The sequence below is a fragment of the Nothoprocta perdicaria genome, unplaced genomic scaffold (genome assembly GCF_003342845.1).
Source record: "Nothoprocta perdicaria isolate Ctin4 unplaced genomic scaffold, notPer1 scaffold_174, whole genome shotgun sequence".
In the NCBI taxonomy this organism is placed as follows: Eukaryota; Metazoa; Chordata; class Aves; order Tinamiformes; family Tinamidae; genus Nothoprocta; species Nothoprocta perdicaria.
This window is the reverse complement of record NW_020454916.1, coordinates 546,582-567,900: the sequence shown is the minus strand read 5'-3', so window position 1 is coordinate 567,900 and position 21,319 is coordinate 546,582. Positions and strand designations below refer to the sequence as shown.

At 41.6% G+C, this 21,319-nt stretch overlaps 1 protein-coding gene across 1 annotated transcript; it reads right to left on the bottom strand.

Annotated features, from left to right (window-relative positions):
- Positions 1-663: 663 nt before the first annotated feature.
- Positions 664-18,946, bottom strand: SDHAF3 (succinate dehydrogenase complex assembly factor 3). The gene is made up of 2 exons (XM_026036273.1): positions 18,752-18,946; positions 664-1,913 (listed from the first exon to the last, which is right to left on the bottom strand). The coding sequence occupies exons 1-2, from the start codon at positions 18,944-18,946 to the stop codon at positions 1,710-1,712; spliced, it is 399 nt and encodes a 132-aa protein (XP_025892058.1). The 3' UTR covers positions 664-1,709.
- Between the last annotated feature and the right edge of the window lie 2,373 nt (positions 18,947-21,319).

The following is a 21,319-nucleotide window of genomic DNA, read 5'->3' as shown; positions in this document are numbered from 1 at the left end:
GCTACCCCTATGGTATGATGTTGGTAACACATGAAGCTTCTATAGGATTCCCTCTAAATATCCTCTTGATATGCCAAATACATTTTTTTTTCCCGTGGACGCTTTTAAAATGATACATTATAAAATACAGTTTTATATATCCCAGTCATGCKTTAAGAATAGGGAACACACTAGGAAATTCCTGCAGCATCTCTCACTTCTGATTTTTAAACGAGAGCCATTCAATTTTGACACTTCACAATCGGACGTACAGTTCATGAAAACATAAAATTGCTAGAAGAAAAAAGAAAACACTTTGAAAAAAAAAAATCAAAATACCTAGGACTGACGAACTCTCCAGCATAGACATCCTCTTTAGTAGGATGAACACTGGAAACTGCAAGGCTTAGGAAGGAGGAGAGATGCAGCTCCCGCAGCCCCGGCTTCGTGGCCGCTGCTCTTCCTACCCCTTGGGCCGGGCACTGGGCACTTTGCAGGAGGACGTTACCGCAGCGCGAGCAGGGGAAAGATGCACGGAACGAGCTCCTTGTACAGAGGCTGGCAAGGAAACCTTTAATAGAAACGAGCAGCCTGCAATGGAAAACATTGGAAAGGCTCCAGGGGCGGCGAGGTGGGGAAAGGAGGAGAGATGCACAGGGGCTGCTCCCCAAATGCCCTCCGTCAGGATGCAGCCCCGGCAAGGAGCGTGTTGCTACCGGCCGAGACTCCGGCAATGGGCTGCCTTGGCAAGGCTGTTGTCCCCCAAGAGGGAGGAAATGATGTTGTCTTGAACACTCCACAGGTAACMGACAGGGAGAGGTCCAGAAATGGAACAAGAATAATAATATAAAACCRGGGCATAAAAATGAAATGAAAGCTGTATTTGAAACAGAAAGGGGGGTGTTTTTCCTTAGCCTAAAAGAGTAGGACTTTTTTTAGATACCACAACCCGAGTATAACAGGCACTCCTTTTCCTGAKGAAGGTTAACCTCATGTGTTACCTATAAATCACTGATACTTGCTATACAATATAATGAACAGGCCACTTTCTGTGATTATAGAGACTGTAAATTCTAGTCTGTGTAAAACAATGAGTGTGCAATATGGAGCTTTTAAAGATCTTTTGGATACTATGACAGAAAGAGCTAATGCGTGGATTAGGAAAAGATGAGATAGGAATGATCTGCAAAAATAACATGTTTTTGCTGAGTTTACTTCATAAACCAGTGATTCCTTCACAATGATTTTAATAACGAACTATTTAATTTGAAGTCCGTGTCACAATAAAGCTCAAGAAGAAAAATCAGCTTATTCTTCTAATACTGCTTGCTTCCTTCCACCAAAATGAACACACTTTATTATACTTTTCCCCCTCTGTCTACTGAATCCACATGAGAAAATAAATATTAGTTGCAGCTTTTTCATCGAAATAGAGAATGATACACAGATGACCACTTCTGGGTGCTAAGATTAAAAATGAAGATCTCTATAATATCGATTTACTTTTCCATTTACCAAAATTTTCAAGTCTTCTGCCTTCCATTAGGAGGAAATATGCTGCAATTAACAGAAAATTGTTATGAACATTCATCCTTGCTGAAAAAGCCAGGTATCCAGAGGCAGTTACGGCACCACCGTCTCTCATTACTCCACAGAAATGCATTCTAGTCCAACCAAAAATGGAAGTTTCGAAATACTTCTGTATACACTACAGCAAATCTGAAAACCCTTTAGCTCTTGTATTTTGAGTCCTTAGAAATGGAGAATTGCTTATGAGGTTTAGTAGCCTCATCCATCAGTTCCTTGAGCTGTTCAATCTGCTCATCACGGAAGTCATTAAGCTTCTCTTCTGTAAGCTGGACTCCAAACACAGCCTTTTCTCTCGGGTTTTGTCTGTCTTCATGTATTTGTTGCTGTAGCAGTGCTGCATAGTTCTAATGAGAAAGGAAAATAACGGTCACAGAAATTATAAAAAGTGAGATTCAGGACAACTTTAATATTATTCATGCTCTTCCACAGCCTTCTACTACAGTCTATTAATGAGTACAAAAAGGCAAAATATATACCTTCTGTAAAAAGGAAAGCTATCAGAAGAGTCATCTGTAAAGACATCTCCAACATCTCTTGCTAATTTTAAGCAGCTAATTTAAAGAATAGATCACATATGCAAAGATTTACATATTCACACATTTAGCTGGACCTGCAGCCCAGGTGTTTAGTAGGTTGAACACTAACAGCACATCGAGACCAGCAAACCACCCCCACTACAGATCACCTGAATGCCTTCTGGTGCAATTATATTTCTTATAAATAAAACTAAGGTCTCTAAACCATGCGATTTGAGAAGCCCTTGCCCCGATTAGGGAAATTAAGCACTGTTTCACTCCTGTTGTCTTCCATAATCCTAAGTATTCACTTAGGAAACAGCCTAATGACTTGGGAAGCTCCATCTTGACCCTTTCAGATGCACCTTTGTAGAGGTCAAAGGGACACACACACACAAAGCATTTCCAGTAAATGAATCCTTACTGATGTCCTTCAGACTAGTCCCAGATGCTCCCAGCCCTGTTTTTTTCTAGGAATCTTCCCATAGTATCTTTATCTACCCACTCTACAGCCTAAGACCTTTCTCCCTAACAACTCTCCAGCCTTCTGCACCTACCACTGCTTTTTTTGTTTTGTTTTTGTCTTTAAATCTCTCCACAAACCTGAAGGAATCCAGCAATTGTGAGACTTCAGTTGCACTCTCAGCTTTCAAAAAAAAAAAATGGCTATAGTATTTAAGCATTAAGGGAGAGCACGAGATGGCTTCAGATGCCTTCATTCTGCAAATCTCAATTTCTGAACAAATAAGATAATCACCTTTCTGTATTGTCCTGAATATATCCTCACATAAGGTAAGTTTGTTCATACTTCTACTTCATCCTATTGTAACAGACAGGATTTGTATCATGTTTATTTAAATACCAGCAGATAGACAGAGGGGTCAGCTTGTACCACATCAGCACTGCACTGAGTGCCCCTATAAAAGCACAAGTTTCTTAAAGCCAGAAACCAAGCGGCCAGCAGGTCACACCAGGAACGCGGGCGCGATCCGAGAACTGCTCTCGCACCCCTCTGGAGCGATCTTCGACGCTGAGGACTTGTCCAGAATCCAACACTGAGAGCCGCAAGGCCAGAGCTTGGACACGGGGCTGGGCCCCCAGCTCGGCGCTGCCGTGGGGAGYCAACAGGCCCCTCTGCCCTCGGGAGATACTGCTCCCGCCTTTGCTAAAGACACTGCTCTAGGTGAATCTGCGCAGGGTCAAGTGGTGTGTTTACTCACTCAGGTCTGCGAACCTCGTCAGCTGCCTCRTTTACCTGCAATTCCTACACCCAACAACCCACCCAGCATTGGTTTTGGAGCTGTGAGCTTGAAGAAAAGCAGCTGGTTGTGCTGCACGGGGACACGCAACACGCGGGAAGGGCCCCGAGCTCCTTCTCCCCTTCCCCTCACGGCGGCCGCCCGGCTCCCCGCCACGCCAATGCAGGAGGCTCCACATCTCTGCCTCCCCCCAGGACAAACCTGCGCGTGCCCCAACACCCAGCACTTGTCTGCTAGCAAAACCAATTCAGAACYAACAAAACTTGGGATATTTAAGCGTGTAATAGACTATTAGAGAAACTACTGGTATTTAAAATAAATATATACATAGTTTTCCCTCTGTTCTCCCATTCACAACCATTTCAGAATGCATGAATCTACCCAAAAAAATACAGGCATTGGTGACATCTAGGATAAAGCAGAGTGTCCACCCCCTGGCCACCACCTCTGCTCTGTGCTGAGGCAGCCAGCACAGGCATATTCCAGAAAATAAGGAAAAACAGGCAAAGCAGAGCAGCACACAAAAGAATTTTAGGAATAAATGGAAAACAGTAAAAGGTTCAAAAGGTCCAAAGCTTTGCCCGAGGCCAAAGCAGTTCCTGATGCCCCTCCAAGGCCACAGGTGGGAACCGCACTGCAGCAGCCCTTGTGGAGGCTCATCTCTTGTACCAAAAGCAAAACACAGGTTAAATAAAATCCTACCCATTCTAATGCACCACACCAAAATCAAGGAAAAGCTTTAAACACAAGTTGTGTGAAGAGCAACCTGGGCGAGATCCTATCAGTCAACTGTTGGAAGGGATTTATAGAGACTGTTTCAAGCCGAGGGGAGACTGCAGCATTTGGGACAGGATTGTGTAAATCTGAGAGACACTTGTCAAGTTCAGTATAGAGACCTAGGCTGCCTGTATGCTGAGTGACAAGAGAGGAACATCTATCAACCTGAACACGATGTGGTGACGGACAAACTGYCCCTTGGAGATGAGGGTTCCATCACTGTGAGAGCATCTGCATCGCTCACTGGCTACCGGTGACTGGCTTCAAGCAACTGGTGAAATATTAGATGGAAAAGTATATCCTGTCCTTAGTTACAAAAAGCAACAAAAATACCATTACTCTATGAATAAATCTCTAAGCCCTGCCATGGGGTTGTCTCCTTTCTAATGAAGTCGGACTCAGCAGCATCCTGAAATGAAGCACAAGATGGAGAGAAAAAAAAAAAAGGAAAAAAAGAAAAGAGGCATTCCCTTTTTATCCTCAAAAAGCTTTGAATTTCATGGGGTTTTAATTTTTGGGAATCAAAGATCATGTCACCACTTCTAATTAAAATGCAAAGGGCTGAAACAAATCTCCACGATGAAATTACTGGATTGTAAACAACAGTAACATCCAGAAAAACTCTAATTTTGCTAAAAGTTGATAGGAAAGGATAGGAAAGGAAAAGGAATGCTGGAATAAACAGCATGTTTTGCCAAGCAATCCCAAGAGGATACAGCAACATGACGCCAACCAGAACTGCAGGGCAGGGATGCACAGGCATGTAATCATGCACGTACAGTAACTACACGTAACTTCCCACAGAAGCTTCTTTTTGTTGTTGTTGTTGGTTGCTTGTTTGCAGTTTGGGAGGAGGAATGAAAAATTGTTCATCTAAAATGGAGCCAGAGAATATAATTATGAAATACTTAGTAATCGGCATAGAGAATTATTTGATCAGGAAGGTATAAATGGACTACTTTTCTGAACACAGTTTACTAATATTGTTAAACTGGAAGGCATGACATTTATTTAGAGGAATGTGAAAATCAAGGACCAGCTCAGTTTTGTTTATGCCTTAAATAACATGTTACTTTAATGTCGCTTTTTCATGCAAGACTTATGAGATCATAATTTGAGGTAAAGCTGGAAAATCTGTGGCCTTCCCATCAAAGTAAACACATATCAAATGTATTAAGGAATGGAGCACAACAGCATTACAATATATCAGAATTACTGTCACTTATGGAAAAACAAGCAGGGATTAATCATTTCTTTCTGGATGCACAAAACTTGCAGCAATGTTGCACATCAGGGCCAAAATCCAGGTCACTAAAAGCTTTTTGCTTCGTGTGGTACGGGCAGTTTTTAAGATCCTTTCCACTTACGTTAATAACCTTCCTATCTGGCCTCAATTTGAAAGCTTGAGCTCCAGCTTTGGCAAAAAGCAAAAACAGGAAAATACTTGCAAGACAGAACAACATTCAGGAAAGATAAAAGTGATCGATTAAATCCKGATATTGCAGGTTGTAATCTGATAAGTAGGTACAGTATCAGAAATTAGGTATATTAATATGGTTCTCTTTCCTTGGACATGCTGCAATTCATGTTGTGAACTCCTCCTAAAAAGATTACGAGAAAGACAGGCAGACGGACAAAGCCCTTCTTCAAAGTAGGTATCAATGTGTTTGAGAGGCTTTCAGATTGGTACTGGAGACAAAAATACTTGAAGGGAAACKCTTCAAAAACCCATTCAAGTTAAAACAGTTACAAACAAAGTCAAGACTGAATAATTTTTGTGTCTAAAAATGATGAAGAACTTACATTGCTGCTAAAAACAAATTCTGGCACTTCTCCAGGTACAGATCAGAAAAGTTACTTGTTACAGAAATGTTGTTCCATATTTTTATCTAAGTCCTAATAAAGCAAGATGATMGTTTCTTGACTCAGTTTCCAACTCTGTTTTACATTCAGGCCTGTGCAGAGCAGCACGCTGGCCCATAATCAAAGTTGTCCTGCTCACTCCTGCCTGCTCTTCACGTTTTGTTTGGCAAATATTATGCTGTGATCTCCTGCAGAATGAAAGGTTTCACCACATGCTGTTAATTTGAAACATGGCAAGGAGAAAGACTTGAAGGGATAGTTTCATTCCTAAAAAAATAATTATTCATTTAATATATCAGTTACAGTGTATTATTTTTCTATTTAAATAGTAAGCTAGAAAATCTTGGCAAAGTGCTTTACTGCAGAAAATTCCCAAATACAAACAGTAATAACAGACATTTTATGCATAAAAAAGACTGTTTTACCAACATAATCACGTAACTATAATTAAAGCACATTGTTACTTAAATGAGTATGACATCCAATCTGGTACTTTTTAAAGTCTACAGAAATAATTCTGCCTATTTAGTCACAATTATTTGATTAAATTTTTTACTTTTAAACAACAACACTACAGCATCTTTACGAAAAGAAGTGTRTATTGATTAACTAATAGTTTCCATAGGACAACTAGCATCATACTGGCTTTTATTTGTAAATTCCCTGCAAAAAGGGTTTATTATTGCAATTAACTGCAACTTYGCATTATTTTATGCCAACAGAAAGCCCAGTAAAAGGCAGAAAGAGGGGAATAAACAGTTATTTGAACCAAATTCCACTGTCCAACCAGGCAGCCGTCAGAGCCAGAACCTCGCTCCATTCTCCAGGTCAGCGGCCTCCCTTTGGATCCCCGTTCCATAAGCAGCTGCTTTACAACAGATTCAACCACAGCATCCACCAGCTCCAAAGCAGAGACACAAGTGAGGGACAGGAACATCAATATGAAAAAATAAACAGCAAACGACCAACTGTTTATTTTACTCAGCTTCTTTACTTGAAATTCAGCAAGGTACCTCTCAAACGGATTCACAYGGTTAAAGCAACGCAGTCCCAGTCAGCAAGACCCGCCCTATCCAAAAGGTGCCAAGCTCTCCAAAAATAAAGTTTTAAGGAGACAGCAATGCACAAAAGAACAAATGAGAACACTATTTTTAAAGGATTTTTTTTCCATTCCAGTTTAACAGATTACATGCAACAGATCTCCTCGGGGAGCATGGTTAACAGCTACATAACTTCTCATCTACAACCATGAARCACAGCATCGGTCCCTAGGGTTCATTTTTACCTAGAGATCCATTTCAAGCACTTCTAAGTCTGAAAGGGAGCACATTTTATTTCATTAAAGATGCCAAGCTATAGAAGTKCAAAAATCTCTATGACGTTAACATATGCCTGCATAGTGCTTGTACGTACATCCTCAGGGAGGAGAGGGAGAGGGTAAAGGCAGAAAAGGGTCGTTGTTTCCCACAGTGGTTATCTGCAAGAAATACACATCTTCTTTGCTGAACTGCTTGTTATATCCACTATACTCGAAAAATCACTGGGTTTGCRAATATCTTCTTTTCCAGAAATTGCAGAAATTTTTTGTTTCAACAGATGAGTGTAGAATTTCCCGGGCAAGTTCTGCCATTATTACTGCCAAAATTATTACATCTTTTTGAAAGATATTTAGGACCCTATCTTCCCTCAAGAAGGCTGCCTGCGAGCAATCTAACCCCAAGAGAAAACAAACCAGAAAGTTCCAGGACTCAGGAAAACCTTTGGCAAGCGACCCAGCAGCCTGTGCCGCGATGCAGCCCTGGCCAGAGAGCTTCAGCCACCAAGTGGGGTACGTTCAATAGCACGAGGGGTCACGAGAACTTCTGCTAACACAACAGGATGAGAACAGCTGAAAGAGGAAGAGAAAGTCAAAACGCAACAAAATAAACCTGAAGAGCTCATTCATACTGCAATTAAATCCATTATCCGCTGGATATTTTCTATCAGACTACGCGGTAAGTTCCAGTGAGGCACTGTTAGGTATCAACTCAGCTAATGCATCCTAAAWCTGTAACGCAGTGAAAAACACTATCAGCACCCAAATCGTTTTTGATACCATGGAATAGATTTTCAAAAAGAAAAATCTATAGAATTTTGCTTGCTCAATTTATTCCTATCTCTGGTATTACATATAAATTRTACATTTACACAACAACATATTTACATTTACACTTGCAACACATGAAAACACAGTAACATTTAATAAGGACATTATCAGTGCTCACATCCAGTATCATTAGGGTTTCCACTAAGCCACTCCTAACTGTCATGAAGCTTTTTTCACCAAAACCATGTTAAATACTTAAATACCACCTAGCACCTTGACTTTCAGTTCAGACATACATAATCTATATGGCTGATTTGTGTGTCATAATACAAAATCAGAAAAATTGAACTAACGCATATTAATGTACTTTTGAAATGTAAACACACAGCAGTCCCCCATCTGCATAGTTAAATTTACACACAGACTAAACAACAAATCATTAAGCCTAAATCAATAGCAAAGAATTAGAAACCATTTTGTATTTGTACTACGGGACCTSTTACACTTGAAGCCAAGGGCTTAGATGCACCACAAGGGACAGTGACGTGCACCAMCGAGGACATGTCGTGACAGCACCTGGCCAGGGTTTGCAGGTTTGCACTGTTTAGCATGTGAATGCCAAATGGTGACTATCTTGTTTTCATCTTTTTAAATAATTAAGAYTAAATATCAGAAATTCGGGGAAAAAAATCAGCTCTGTTAAATTTGAAAGCTTTAATATCTGAAAGTTATACAGTGAGTTAAGCTTTTCTGTATTCTCTGCACAAAAAAGATAATATCAAAATTAGAGTTTGTATTTCAAAAATAAAGCACCAGAATGATTGCTATTCTACTACTAATTACTATAAGCCTTGAAGTACACCTTCAAAAGTAAACCCTTTCAAAAAACACAGGTAACGTTATCATGGTACTTGAATATAACATATCCAAGGTCTTGCATTGTGGAAAAAAAATATTAAGATATCTAAAAAATCTATCAAAGACCTGTTTTGAATGCCATGAGGCAAAACCTGACATGTTTCCACTGCTACTGAGGCACAAGCTTAAATATCACACAGTGTTAATCACATTAAACACACAAATATACTTTTTGGTGACATCAGGAACAAGATGATAAACCTTTCAAAATAACTGGTCACAGACTCCTCTTGGGGACACAAAAGGGGAGGACACGAGGCAACACTCATAAGCTGCAGGAGGGAAAATTCACATTGGACACCTGGCTTCCACCTAGGGATCACATACTGAAAGTGGCCAACCAAAAAACAGGTCAAGTCTCCAGCCCTGGAGATGCTCGGAAGGCGGCGGGGGCAACTGTAAGTGAAAAACTTCAGGTTACAGCAAAACTTGCACTATGCTTTGAAAAACACCACAAGAAATTTCTTTGAATGTGGCAATACCAAGTACATCGTACAACGGCAAACTACTCTCTTTTTCCCTAAGGAAAATGCATAAAATCAACTTTACCGCTTTTAAGGTGAAATTTGTAATTGTTCAGTTCACATACTCAAGAGATTAGTACTAGAATATTGCCATTCAGTATTTAGAGAACGCAAATAACAGATTTTTTTTGATCTAGGATGCAGGTAGCAGAGAGCTAGAAGTCTGGCAATCCTTCCCAGCTAAGTAAGCAGCAGCCTTTCCCTGCTTTATTTTTCATTCAGGAAGATACTTCCCACCTCTTCAGAGCAGGATATTCAGAACTGCTTCTGTATGGATATTATCATCCAGCTCCGAGACCCTGCTTTTAAAGGAAAAAGCGCTATCGGCTATGCTTTTATCAGATCAGAGCCACAATAACTGGACAGTTCAGAACTTGGGACATTTGTGTTCCAGCTCTGCACACAGATTCCATGGCAAGAACTGCTGATTTAGAGAAGGTTCTATAAATGCGGCAGTATCATAAATCCAATAACCTCAGAGAGAAAGAAAACCCAATGGCAAAACTGCCCTGTCACTTGAGAGSAGAGCACTCAAAGCTCTTTGAACATTAATAATTTACAACAGCGCCCGGGAACGTTTCCAGCTACTGGACCTCAATCATCCATCCTGTTAATTCGCTACAAGGGTCCTTGGCTCCGTTTCCGACTGGGGTAACTATCGCTCTCCTCTCAGGAATGGGGCGTGAGATGCCCTGGAGCAGGGCCTGGGAACGTGGCCACCCCATTCTGGGGGGCAAGGGAGCTGCTGCAAAGCCAGCCAAGCACCTTTAAATTAGCCTGCCCGTATCGCTGCAGAAGGACAGTGCTGAGCAAACAGCCACACCAACCCCCAGGCTTGGCAACAGCTACGGTCCCAGCTCAGGTGCTTATTTCACTCATTGCTTGTTTCTATTTCCCTTGGTTTTCATGTCAGTCTAGCTGGATTCTTTAGYGGCACTTATGAATAGTTTATACAAATGCTACAGTCTAAAACTGTTGTGTTGAATATAACAAAAATGAAGTGGCCCCAGAAAGATACTCCAAAATTCCTGCCTCCACGAGGCAACTTTTACCCTGTGCCACATGCTCTAGGTGTCCCTGGTAGAGCAGGGGAGATGGAACAGATGATCTCTAGAGGTTCCTTCCAACCTCAACCATTCCGTGAATCTGTGAACTCAGCACAGCTACCATGCACTGGGAAGATGGGCAGCCACATCTGCAGTTTTCAAAGAGCTCACTGAAATTTTCTAATGCTTTCAATGGTCTTTTCTTAAGGTCATATATACAAAACAGTGAAAGTAGTAAGTGGGCACCAAGCTCCCAGAATATACCRCCACACATCATACAGTGTGTGTGTGTGTATATATRTAAGGGAGGAAATTAACATCTCGAAAAKTCACTACTAACCACTTAACACTGAATAGTAGACATCAGATAATGCTACGAGAAACATCTTTAAAACAAGAAGGAAGTTTGCTGCAACACCAAAGTCTGAAAGTTTTTTTTTCCCTTCCCTCTTTATGGAAAACTAATATGAACAGAATAAAATGCAGAACAGAAAATTTCCTAGGAAAAGCTTAGGTGAAGATATAATCAAATTCCATAAACTGGAAAAGACCATGTTATCATTTATTATTAAAGGGATTATTAATTATTCTATATAAAGAACTATATAAATTCTATATAAATAACTATTAAAAAATTCTCAAATTTCAAACCAAATCTTCTGTGACACGATGACCACCCCGGCGGTTGAGGAAGCGCAGTGGSTACTGACAGCGTTTGCACTGACCTCAGGGAGGTTTCTGTTGAGGTCCCCCACGTCCTGACGAAGGGGCGGCTGARAAGGAGCCACATGAGGTGACAGGGACAAGCTGGTGGAGAAGCAGCCGCGCTGCTGTCACTGTGCTGCCATTCACTGGGACCTCGATGGGCTGGGACGTAGGCTGGCAGGAACCTCAACAGGGGCCACTGGCTAAAACCAAAAATACCACCKAAAACAGATCACCTTTAAAAGATATTTAATATTTTACAGCGCAAGTATATTCTCACCTTGACACATTCTTAGCAAGAAAAGCAGACAATGCCAGGCAGATTGCCAGTGCTTCTTAGAAACTAGGTWTATCACAAATCTTTCCCTTTGTCAGTTAATTTGGGGATATCATCTCCTGCTTAGCAGTGGCACCTGCAGGCAGATCTGCCAGCCGAAAGCCAATGCTCCCACTGCTCCACGTCCTGCTTGCCTCACAGCACGGTCATGTTATTTCTTAGGAACGGGATTTCTTCCCAACGATGGTGCTGTTGCCAGAAGGACACAGCCATGCTGCCTGTGGAGCTCGTGGCACTGGCAGGTCAGCAATAAATCCAGCAGGGGGGAAAACACACTGCTAGGAGGCCTCAGCTTTGGAGCCCRCTACGGACATGGCACACACTTGTTAAAAACCTTAATATTATGGTTCTCTTAAATTCTTAAAAAGACTTACTGTAACTGATGTTAAAAACCTTTGTAGTAGGTTTCACTATAAAAATCAATTGTATTCAGAAAACAAGAAACCAAATGAATACCACATTTTGCTTGGAGGATGCTCCAAGCCGATCAGAACATTTTAATGGCTATTCTCAGCTGCTGAGGTACTAGGACAAAGCTGGGGCAGAAAGCTGCTCTGCAAATTATCTGTCTCCTGCTAGCACAGCAGGAATGTGCTTTTYGGTATCTGACACATCAGATCTATAGCTAAAGAACAGGCTGGTTATCCAGTTACTAAAGCTTGATCTGAAAGATGAACAACCCTTCAACTGTTAGACTTACTAATCAGGGAGGGGTTGCTGGTCAACACAAACCTGACTCCCAGCAAAACACGGGCTCTAGTTGTGCCCTGGGGTCCCCAAATCTCCCTGCGGGAGGACTCATCACAGAAGCCCCTCTGCCCAGAGGCCCAGGTGGGCATCTGGTCCCAGCAGGTCTCACCTCCCTCAAGTGGAGGCCAGGGACTGCAGCGCACGCGGCTGCCGTCCCCACGGGGACTCCAAGGCACAGCCCAGGCAGGTCAGCGAGGGCTCACAGCCACTGCAGGCTTCGAGCCATGAGTACTGGCTGCAAAAKTTGCACTGCTGAACTCGATGAGCACAGAAAGAGACCAAACAGCCACACCAAGAGCGGCCATAACAGCCATGGTAAAGACTTGAATTCAAAAAGCCTTCTTCAGAACCTGCCATAGCAGATTAATGAATTTCAATATACATTTTAAGACAGAATTCAGTGAGAATTKAAACTGTGAAAACTCAATCAGATTTGAAAAATTAAGTCATACTTCTCTTCTAGAACAGGAACATGCCTCCTTAACATAAGCATCTGCTGCCACCATGTGTACACTTCAACAATTGCAATCTTTCCAAGACTGGTGAAAGTCAGGAATCCGCTTTCAGACTATACAAGGGTAGTACAGACCTAACTAGTTAGTAGGGCACTGAGTTTGGCAGGTTACCAATTAATCTGAAGCCATTAGCCAACACACAGATGGCAAAGATGATGTTACTACATGCCGAATGGTTGTATAAATCTGGTGGTATCATAAATTCAATAACCTAAGAGAGAAAGAGACTCTAATACACTCCAAAATCCACTGAGGTGCAGAATTCACACTCATTCTGCATGCAGTGCTCATCAGCAAGACACCAATTATCATTAAGAGCTAAACCCGGTAACTTACAGAAAACAAATTAAGTGTTGGTCCATTCTACTCAAATATTAATATCAACATAATTATATACCTTCAATTAGGACTTCTTCAAAGAAGCAATGGTGATATGGAATTATCTTCAATTCTCATCCTCATTCTGGTTCATAAAAAGAAAAAAGTGATGGTGGTGCAGGCAGCCTGGCACCTGTTAGAGTGTAACTTCTCAAAATTAGGGTGGCTGCTTTAGAATAATTTACGAAGAAGAAAAGAAGGGCATAAAACTGGTATATCAATTTTACGTAAGGAAACTTGCACAGCAAGGATCAGTTGTCAGCAATTCTGGAAAAATGGGCCAAGATCAATTTAAAACTTATTCCACCGATCCAGCTACTTACTGCTGGAGTGGGGGGTATTTTACAGATTTTCTGCTCAATATGTTCCAAGCACTGAACTGCATCAAAAAGTACCAACCTCAAGGCAGTCATTAGGAGATCTATGGCTGTAGATAGATTCGTGCAGCTTCACTCTTAGACAGACAGAACTCTTGACATTATGAAAGCCAGTTAGAAGAAAATAAAGGGGCTATTACTTGTAAGATTACAAAGTCAAAACCTTCCTCTTGCTAAAAGATCTTTGAGCAGCTGAACCCAATATTACAGTAAACAGGATAAACGAACCTTGATTCTTTCATGGGTCCCTGCACACCAATATGTTGTAAGTACTATCTATATTTAAGTGCAAAATCAAAATACAGGGCCTTAAAAAAAMCTGTAAATTTTATAAGGCAATTTTACAGAGATTTGATACTCTTTTTAATAAAAAAAATCTATTATTTAAAAGTGCTCCAGATTCCATTTTAGCTCACAGAAAACATCAATGTTGTGTCTACCCAGGGCAGAAAAGCACATCCAYGCAGTATATGCAATTACAGTACTCATAATATTATGGCAGTAATTACAAAACACGGTACTTGACAGCACTTGTGGAAAGTTGGCAGTTTATAGTGTTGATCCTGGAAACGCACTGAAAACACAGGGAAAGCCCCCACGCTTCCAGAGCCCTGCAAACTGTCAGGATTTACACAAGCAACTAACACCAGGAGGAAGGTGTCATTAAAACACAAACCAGTAGAAGTCCATTGACATCTAGTCTGACCCMGTCTGACCCAGTGATCATCTTAAAATACAACAAAGTCCAAAAGATTTGTGGATCAGTTTTCTAGGTATTATCTCCATCTGAAAATATAGTCCAGTATGATTTTCTAAGCTCTACTGTAACACTCCTAAATGAAAGAAATACTTGGTGCTGGAACATCAAAATGGGGATAAATCCACCAGGATGCCTGCTGCCTCATCCTCCCTGAAGTCAYAGAGAGAACCAGAAATCTAGCAAGACTTCTGCTTGCTTAAAGCCACCCTCTAAAAACGCTGACTTTTAGTTCCTATAGGCCTGTACCCAGTTCAACTTTCAACAGGTTGCCAAGGAACACAGAAAAAGCAGGATCAGGTTAATTTGCAGCAAAGGGGAACATAATTTGCTACGTTACAGGAATATTCACAAATTTGAATGTATGTCACCAAAAAATAACTTGATCATTATGGATGTTTTAAAGATCTGTAGGCCCTTAGAATTACACAATTGTGTATGTAATTTATGTGGAAGGGCTTTAGGTTCACTGAGTTTCAAACATGTACAAAAGTACTAAGGTAACAAGTACTYAGGTATGTTATAGGTAGCATGGTAATGTATATGCTGCATCTCCTATGGCTTGGACAGAATTTAATACGACCACTAGATGGAAACCTGAATTACCTTTCATAATGACAATTCTGCAAGTGTCCCAATCACTGGGCATGCTTCTGATTATTTATCTTTAACTAAGAAAATAGAAATATGTTGGCTGTTACAGACTTGTATTGTTAGGAAAGTATCAATTAGCAGGCACACACAGAACAACCTGTAATATCTTAGAAATTTAAAGCTTTAAGGTAACAGGCCCTGCTGATTTCCGAAGAGCTAGTGAATACAAGAAATAGTGTTCCACATATTAGAGATTTTCCCCATTTCTACAACAATTTAAAACTTCTACATCTGTATTACACCTAATAAAAAAATGCTGCACTCCTGCAATAAATTTCAACTCCTGCAATAAATTACTATTAACTTCAAATACCAATGAGTTGTTATATATCTTATAAATATACGCAGCGATCAAATCATGTGAACGTCGGGGCTGGTTTGGGCTCTGCACACCTGCGAGTCCCAGGGCATTTCCCTGCAGTTTGTTCCAGCCAGGACGCCCGGCCCGCAGCAGCAGCTGCCGTGACCGAGCAACGTGACCAGCTCCTCGAATTCTTTCCCGTTGGATCAAAACGGTTGGAAATAAAAACTCCTGCTCGCAGACAGGCGCAGCGATCAGCAAGGCCATCCGACTAGCGGCACGCACACATATAAACRTTATATACAGATAACCGATACAGCAACATTATAGAAGTATCAAGAACATTAATGACTCTTATATAACTTTGAATTTGGAAAATAAAGAGCTGCATCAAGCAGGAAGGCTCCCGTTTGCCTTTATGTCTTCCTCTCTGTTAACTCCAGACTGCCCCGCAGAGGCGGCAGTCGGACAACTCCCTGCCCGGGTCAGGCCCCCATCCACCAGCCACTGCTACAAGGCACTCGGAAACGGGAGATATTAYTTCCCATCTTTTCAGAAGTATCAAAGAAAATCAAGGAAATTGTCTCCAATTTATCTACAAGCTAATACCCAGTGAACACTCTAAGTGAGGGCTAATATATAAGTCTCTATAGGAATTCAGTTTTAGCATGAAGGCTTTTCATTCACTAAAAGCAAATTCCAGAGTACCCAGTAACGTTACAGCGAAGCACTCCTCCTGAATCCTATTTCACAGTTTTTATTAAAGTCATAAAATAGCAAAACTCTTAAAAAATTTWATTTCATTTTCAAAATGTATTTCATCAGCAGGCAAAGAAAAAGGTCATTTTTAGGATGCGCTTCACAGAAATTCAGAGCAAAAAGCAGGAAGTTGGCAGCAGTTTTAGATTTACTGCCCCTATAGACTTGCTGGAAGACAGTCCACAAGGCCACCCAAGTGTCCCCTTCCTGGGCCAGTTTCATTCCAGCCCTGGCACATATATGAGCATCCCACACAATCAACTAGACACTGCAGCAATGCAGGCAATTTAAAGCAAATTGATTAGTGACATTTATTTTCATGAGATCTGATGTGATACCAATTAGGAAAAATAGTTATTTTTGAGCTGCTATGGTTAAATGGTTGGATCCGTAGGGCAGATATACAGGTAAGTTCCACTTGATTTTTGCCAAAATACASGAATACGTTGGAAAATACAGGCAAAACTACGTAGCTGAATATTCTACATTATATCATGTGTAACCCGGAGCAGGATAAGCACAGGTAACGTTAGGATACTATTGATTAAGTAAAGCATTCTCATCAGTTACCATATGATTTAAGAGATGGTTGGACTAATTTACTTATTATATCTGTCAACATTAATTGAATAGCACCCCAAGGTAATAATCACTATCAATCTAATTATATCAGCCACCTCTTGTTAAYGAGTACCAATTATTTTAACTAAAATATTAAATATTTAGAAAAGAAAGGAACATATTAATAATTGATATATCTAATTTGAAACTACCTGAATAACTATAATTCCTGAACAAAGCTGGCTTTGCCTCTCCTATAAATATTTCCTAGGGGGGTTCAATATGCAAATCATTACTCTAGCATCAATGCTAGAAAGAAAGGCAAGTTTTACACCATTCTACTTTTGTATAAATTTAAAATGTACTTGCAGACTGTACCTATCAGGCTCRTTCACTTAAGTGAGAGTACTTAAGCACTCTTTGAGGCAGGAATAGCCACAGGATACCTTCCTTATTTTGTAAATTCAAACACAGCCGTTTAGATCTCGCATAACAAGACATGAGCCAGCTACATTTTACACAATGTCTCTCACTCTATACAGCCAGCCAGGGGATCCTTTCTCATCTCCTTCAGGTAAAAGCAGAAAGAAGGGCAGTATGGAAGCTCTTCTAGAATCATCCATATATACTAAAAGAAAACTACCGGGGAGATTTTCACCCTTTTTACACATCTCTACAAGTCTCCCTTTAGCATTCCACCTGTATTTTTGTGCTCTACAAGTGTACTCAAACCGACTGCATTGCTATGTGAGGGCTAGATGGAAGATCCAGGCTCTAGACTGAGATTTGGCTTCATCCCAACAGCAACGTGACACAAATGAATCTGAAACAACTGCAGCAATATTAGCAGTTAAAGTTGCCTGAAAGTCCTTGCAGAAGAGTCTTCTAGTAGTTACTTATCCTTCTAATAGTTATTTATCAGCACAGCCCACAGACCAAGTCTACTCAGGCATCTTCCTCAAGCAGAAGGTCTAACGACCATAAAAAAAGATCAGAAAAGGTCAAATAGTTCAAAAAAAAAAAAAAAAGCAAGAATATATGCAAGGGCATATTAAGATTACACTTTACATGAGTATAACATCACAAATATTGTTATTCAGTATTCTAACCTATTGTGTATTCTAACCAATTTTCAAGACAAACGGGAATACAAACTCCACAGAAAGGTAAAATGATTGAGATAAAAAAAAAAAAATCTACCAAATCAGTTCAGTAAGCATAAAAATTAGTGAAGCTCAGTTATCTACAGATACATCTCTTGCTGTTATTTTCAAGCTCCAATTGCAATTTCTTCCTCTGCTGAAATATCTGTAACTTTTCCTCCCCATGTGGATTTTGGGGGTTACTAACAGCCACTTGCTACAGCCGAGGCATGTGGAGAAAGAACCCAGAGCACCTCCCTCCTTCTCACAAAACTTGCTGCAACCTGATTATTTTCGAAATATTCACTTTTTTTTTATATATATATACAGATATTTAAATTCAGATACAAGGTTCTCAGGGAGATAAGGAGAAGCAGCACTCATGTAAGGCTTGTTTTTCTAGAAAACACACTAAAAGCAATAAAAATATCACTCCAAAATGAGAAGCAAGCTTGTGTGGAAGCTATTTGTGTAACTATTTAAGCATAATTATATAATTATCTTATATATAGTTATGTAAATATGTAATATGCATATACGTGCATAAGCTATTTTATATATAAAGTTGAACACAGTTAGRACAAGAAAGGTTGAGCCATAAGAGATGACCACAGAGGGGCTGAGGTTGGAAGGGACCCCTGGAKATGATCTAGTCCAACCCCCTGCTYCAGCAGGGACACCTACGGTCACTTAAGAGCAGCAGGATTACAAATCAGGAATTTTGCCTCCAAAAAAATGAGAGACGTGCTGGAAAACGCTGAATCTAAAACCTGYCTGGCAAACGCTTAACCGCAAGCGCCATCAACGGCCGCTTAGCGGTAACGAACTCGGTGGAGCCGGGAGCGGCCTGGGAGAGGCCGGGGACGGAAGGACACGGAGCCAAGCGGGTCCAAGGGGGCAGGAACGGGACGGAGGGAAGGGAAGGGCGGGCGGGGCGGGGAGGCCCCGGGCCACTTGCCTCCCATTCCCGCAGGAAGCGCTGCGCCTCGGCGGGCCCGGCCGCCCGGTGCCTCCTGAACTCCTCCTGCACGTAGCGGTCGCCGAGCGCGCGCAGCGCGGGCGGCAGCGCCCGGTGCAGCCGCAGCACCCGCCGGTAGAGGCTGCGCGCGGCAACGGCGGCGGCAGCAGCGCGCGGCCCGCCCGCACACGACATGGCCGCCGCGCGGGGCGGGGCCTGGCGGCGGGGGCGGGGCCAAGGCCTCGTGGGCGGGGCCTGGGAGGGACTGAGGCGTCAGGGGCGAGGCGATGCGGAGGTGGGCGTGGCCAAGTCTCTTGGGCGTGTCCAAGGCGGCGGGGCGGGGCCGAGCGCGGGGCTCTCACTTGGGCTTCAGTAATTTGATTTATTTGGGKTTTTTTTTTCCCGCTTCCAGCTTCTTGTTTCGGCTCCCGACTCGGTGCCGCCGGGCAGCGGCAGTAACTCCGATCCTGCCCAGTCCCAGGGTCCCACTAAGCACCTTGYGGCCAAATTCCTGAGCCTTCCAAGAAAAATGGGAACATTTCTATGCGTCCAGTGCAAGCATTAAGCTTTCCCCAGGATATGTGAAGTGCAATAAAAATATACCATCCCGTCAAAATCCTAGGTAATCATATACAAGCAGAACATGGTAAAGCGCACGAACTACAACGTAATTTCCTCGCTATCGTTGTTTGGTGCTTACTTTTTCTCCCAAGAGCTCCAGAGATGGATAGTGGCCTGTCGGCTGAGCCCTCTCCCAGCCTCGTGCCGGCACATAACACACTCCTCAGGCGAGACATAATCCTCACATTGCCACTTTTTGCTATATTTTCAATTTCTTATTTCGGTAAGACTTTTTAGCACGTCCTGCATCTTGCCCATACCTGCATCCATTCGTACATACAAATTTTAGAAAGATGGAAGTTAGAGAACTAATTGGCTTGACGCTGTAGCGGTGCAGGTTGCCCTGCATTCCTCYGCAGACTTTATTTCAGTGGGGTTTGGGGAAAGGGCCACCGGGGCTGCGCTCTCCATGCCGGGCTCTATCCCGACAACACTGGCTCCGTCACCAGGCCGGATCAGGTGTTTCAGGCAACACCTGAAGCTCCTGGAGGAGCATTTCCACTTTCTTTCTTGTTTTCTTTTTTTTCACCTGTAACAGGTTGACTAGAGAAGATGAAACTGAAGTATTTATAGAGCTGTTATAATTGTTGTAATTTAAGGAGTTATCAAGAGCATCCTGAGAGGAGAACTTCTTGCGCATTAAAATAAATTATTAAAGACAGAATTCAATGAAATGATGCTGCTTTCAAAAACCTTTGGTAGTCTTGACAAAATATATATTGCAACCAAATAGTCTTATGCTTAAATAAAAGGATAATYTGCAAAATTCTTTTCTATACTGTAGGTTAAATGTTAAAGCACGGAACATTCAGGYGTCCAAGTAATAATTTCCTGATTGAGTAAAGCAAAAAGAAAGATCATATATTCCTTCATTATGTTTCCTATCTTTTCACTGTGCTGATCACAACAAAATTCCGTCTCTCACTTCAAAGCTAYGAAGTTCTTAGTAAACTCCCTAAATATTCAAATAGATTCAAGACAGCTCCTTTTTACATACTACTGCAGACCAAGACAGACTTCAGCGATTCAGAAGCCAAGCCAAAGAGCTGTTATGACGGCACAAATTGCCTGCTAAATATTCTGCGGCATCTTCCAGCATACCTCATAAAGTAAGAAGATGAGGAATTCTCGCTTCTTTGTAGGGAATGAATAGTTTTATAATGATTTGGAGAAAGTTCATGAAAATTGGAGCTCCATAAAATGATCCTGTCTCCCAACAAAATCAAACAGGGGAGCAATATCAGTCTTAGCACRGGACACTGCTTCAAGAGGAGTGAGGGCAACTCACCCCAAAACTCCCCTAAAATTCTTTGTACCAGCGAATACATGTGGATGCATTATAAAACGGCCTGGTTCTTTAGACAGGATTTGGGGAAATACTGAATGATTATTGACTTGTTTATTGAAGATATCAGCTGTCTKTGTGTCCGAATCGGGCAAAATCCAGGTCCTTCATTTGGGCTGCAYGTGGTGTGTCCAGCAGACTCATCAGCAGGATACCAGCACGAGAGCAAGGCAGAGGCAGTTTTCATTCAAAACTGCACTTAAACAAGGAAAAAAAAAACATAGTGAATGCTATATGACATAACTCTTTGGGATGGCTTAGTAGAATGTGTGTTTATGAAATGAGTAAACTACACAAAGATTTTGGAAGGGAGATGTAGCCAGCTATTTCTGGACTTCAGTCAATTGCATGATTGGCTTGTTCATAACTTCTGGGAGTTGAAAGGGAAATTTCTCTTATTTCAGATTATGCTAGAGCTGCTCATTGCAAGATCTCTTGTTCCTTCATCTGAAGCATATGATCTGTATCATGCAAAACACATTTTTTGACAGCTGAAGGAAGCAATTCCCGAGGAAACTCTGCTTGCCTCATGTGGACTTGAAAGATGCCAAGCGTAGCAGGAATCTTCAGAGAATTGAGCTGCCAAACTCCATCAAGCTGCA

Bases quoted from the DNA above. Each gene is read 5' to 3' on its own strand.
- SDHAF3 (XM_026036273.1), bottom strand. From the start codon at position 18,946: ATGTCGTGTGCGGGCGGGCCGCGCGCTGCTGCCGCCGCCGTTGCCGCG. The intron at 1,914-18,751 runs GCAAGTGGCCCG...CTTTCTCATTAG, and splicing joins GCTTCCTGCGGGAATGGGAG to AACTATGCAGCACTGCTACA.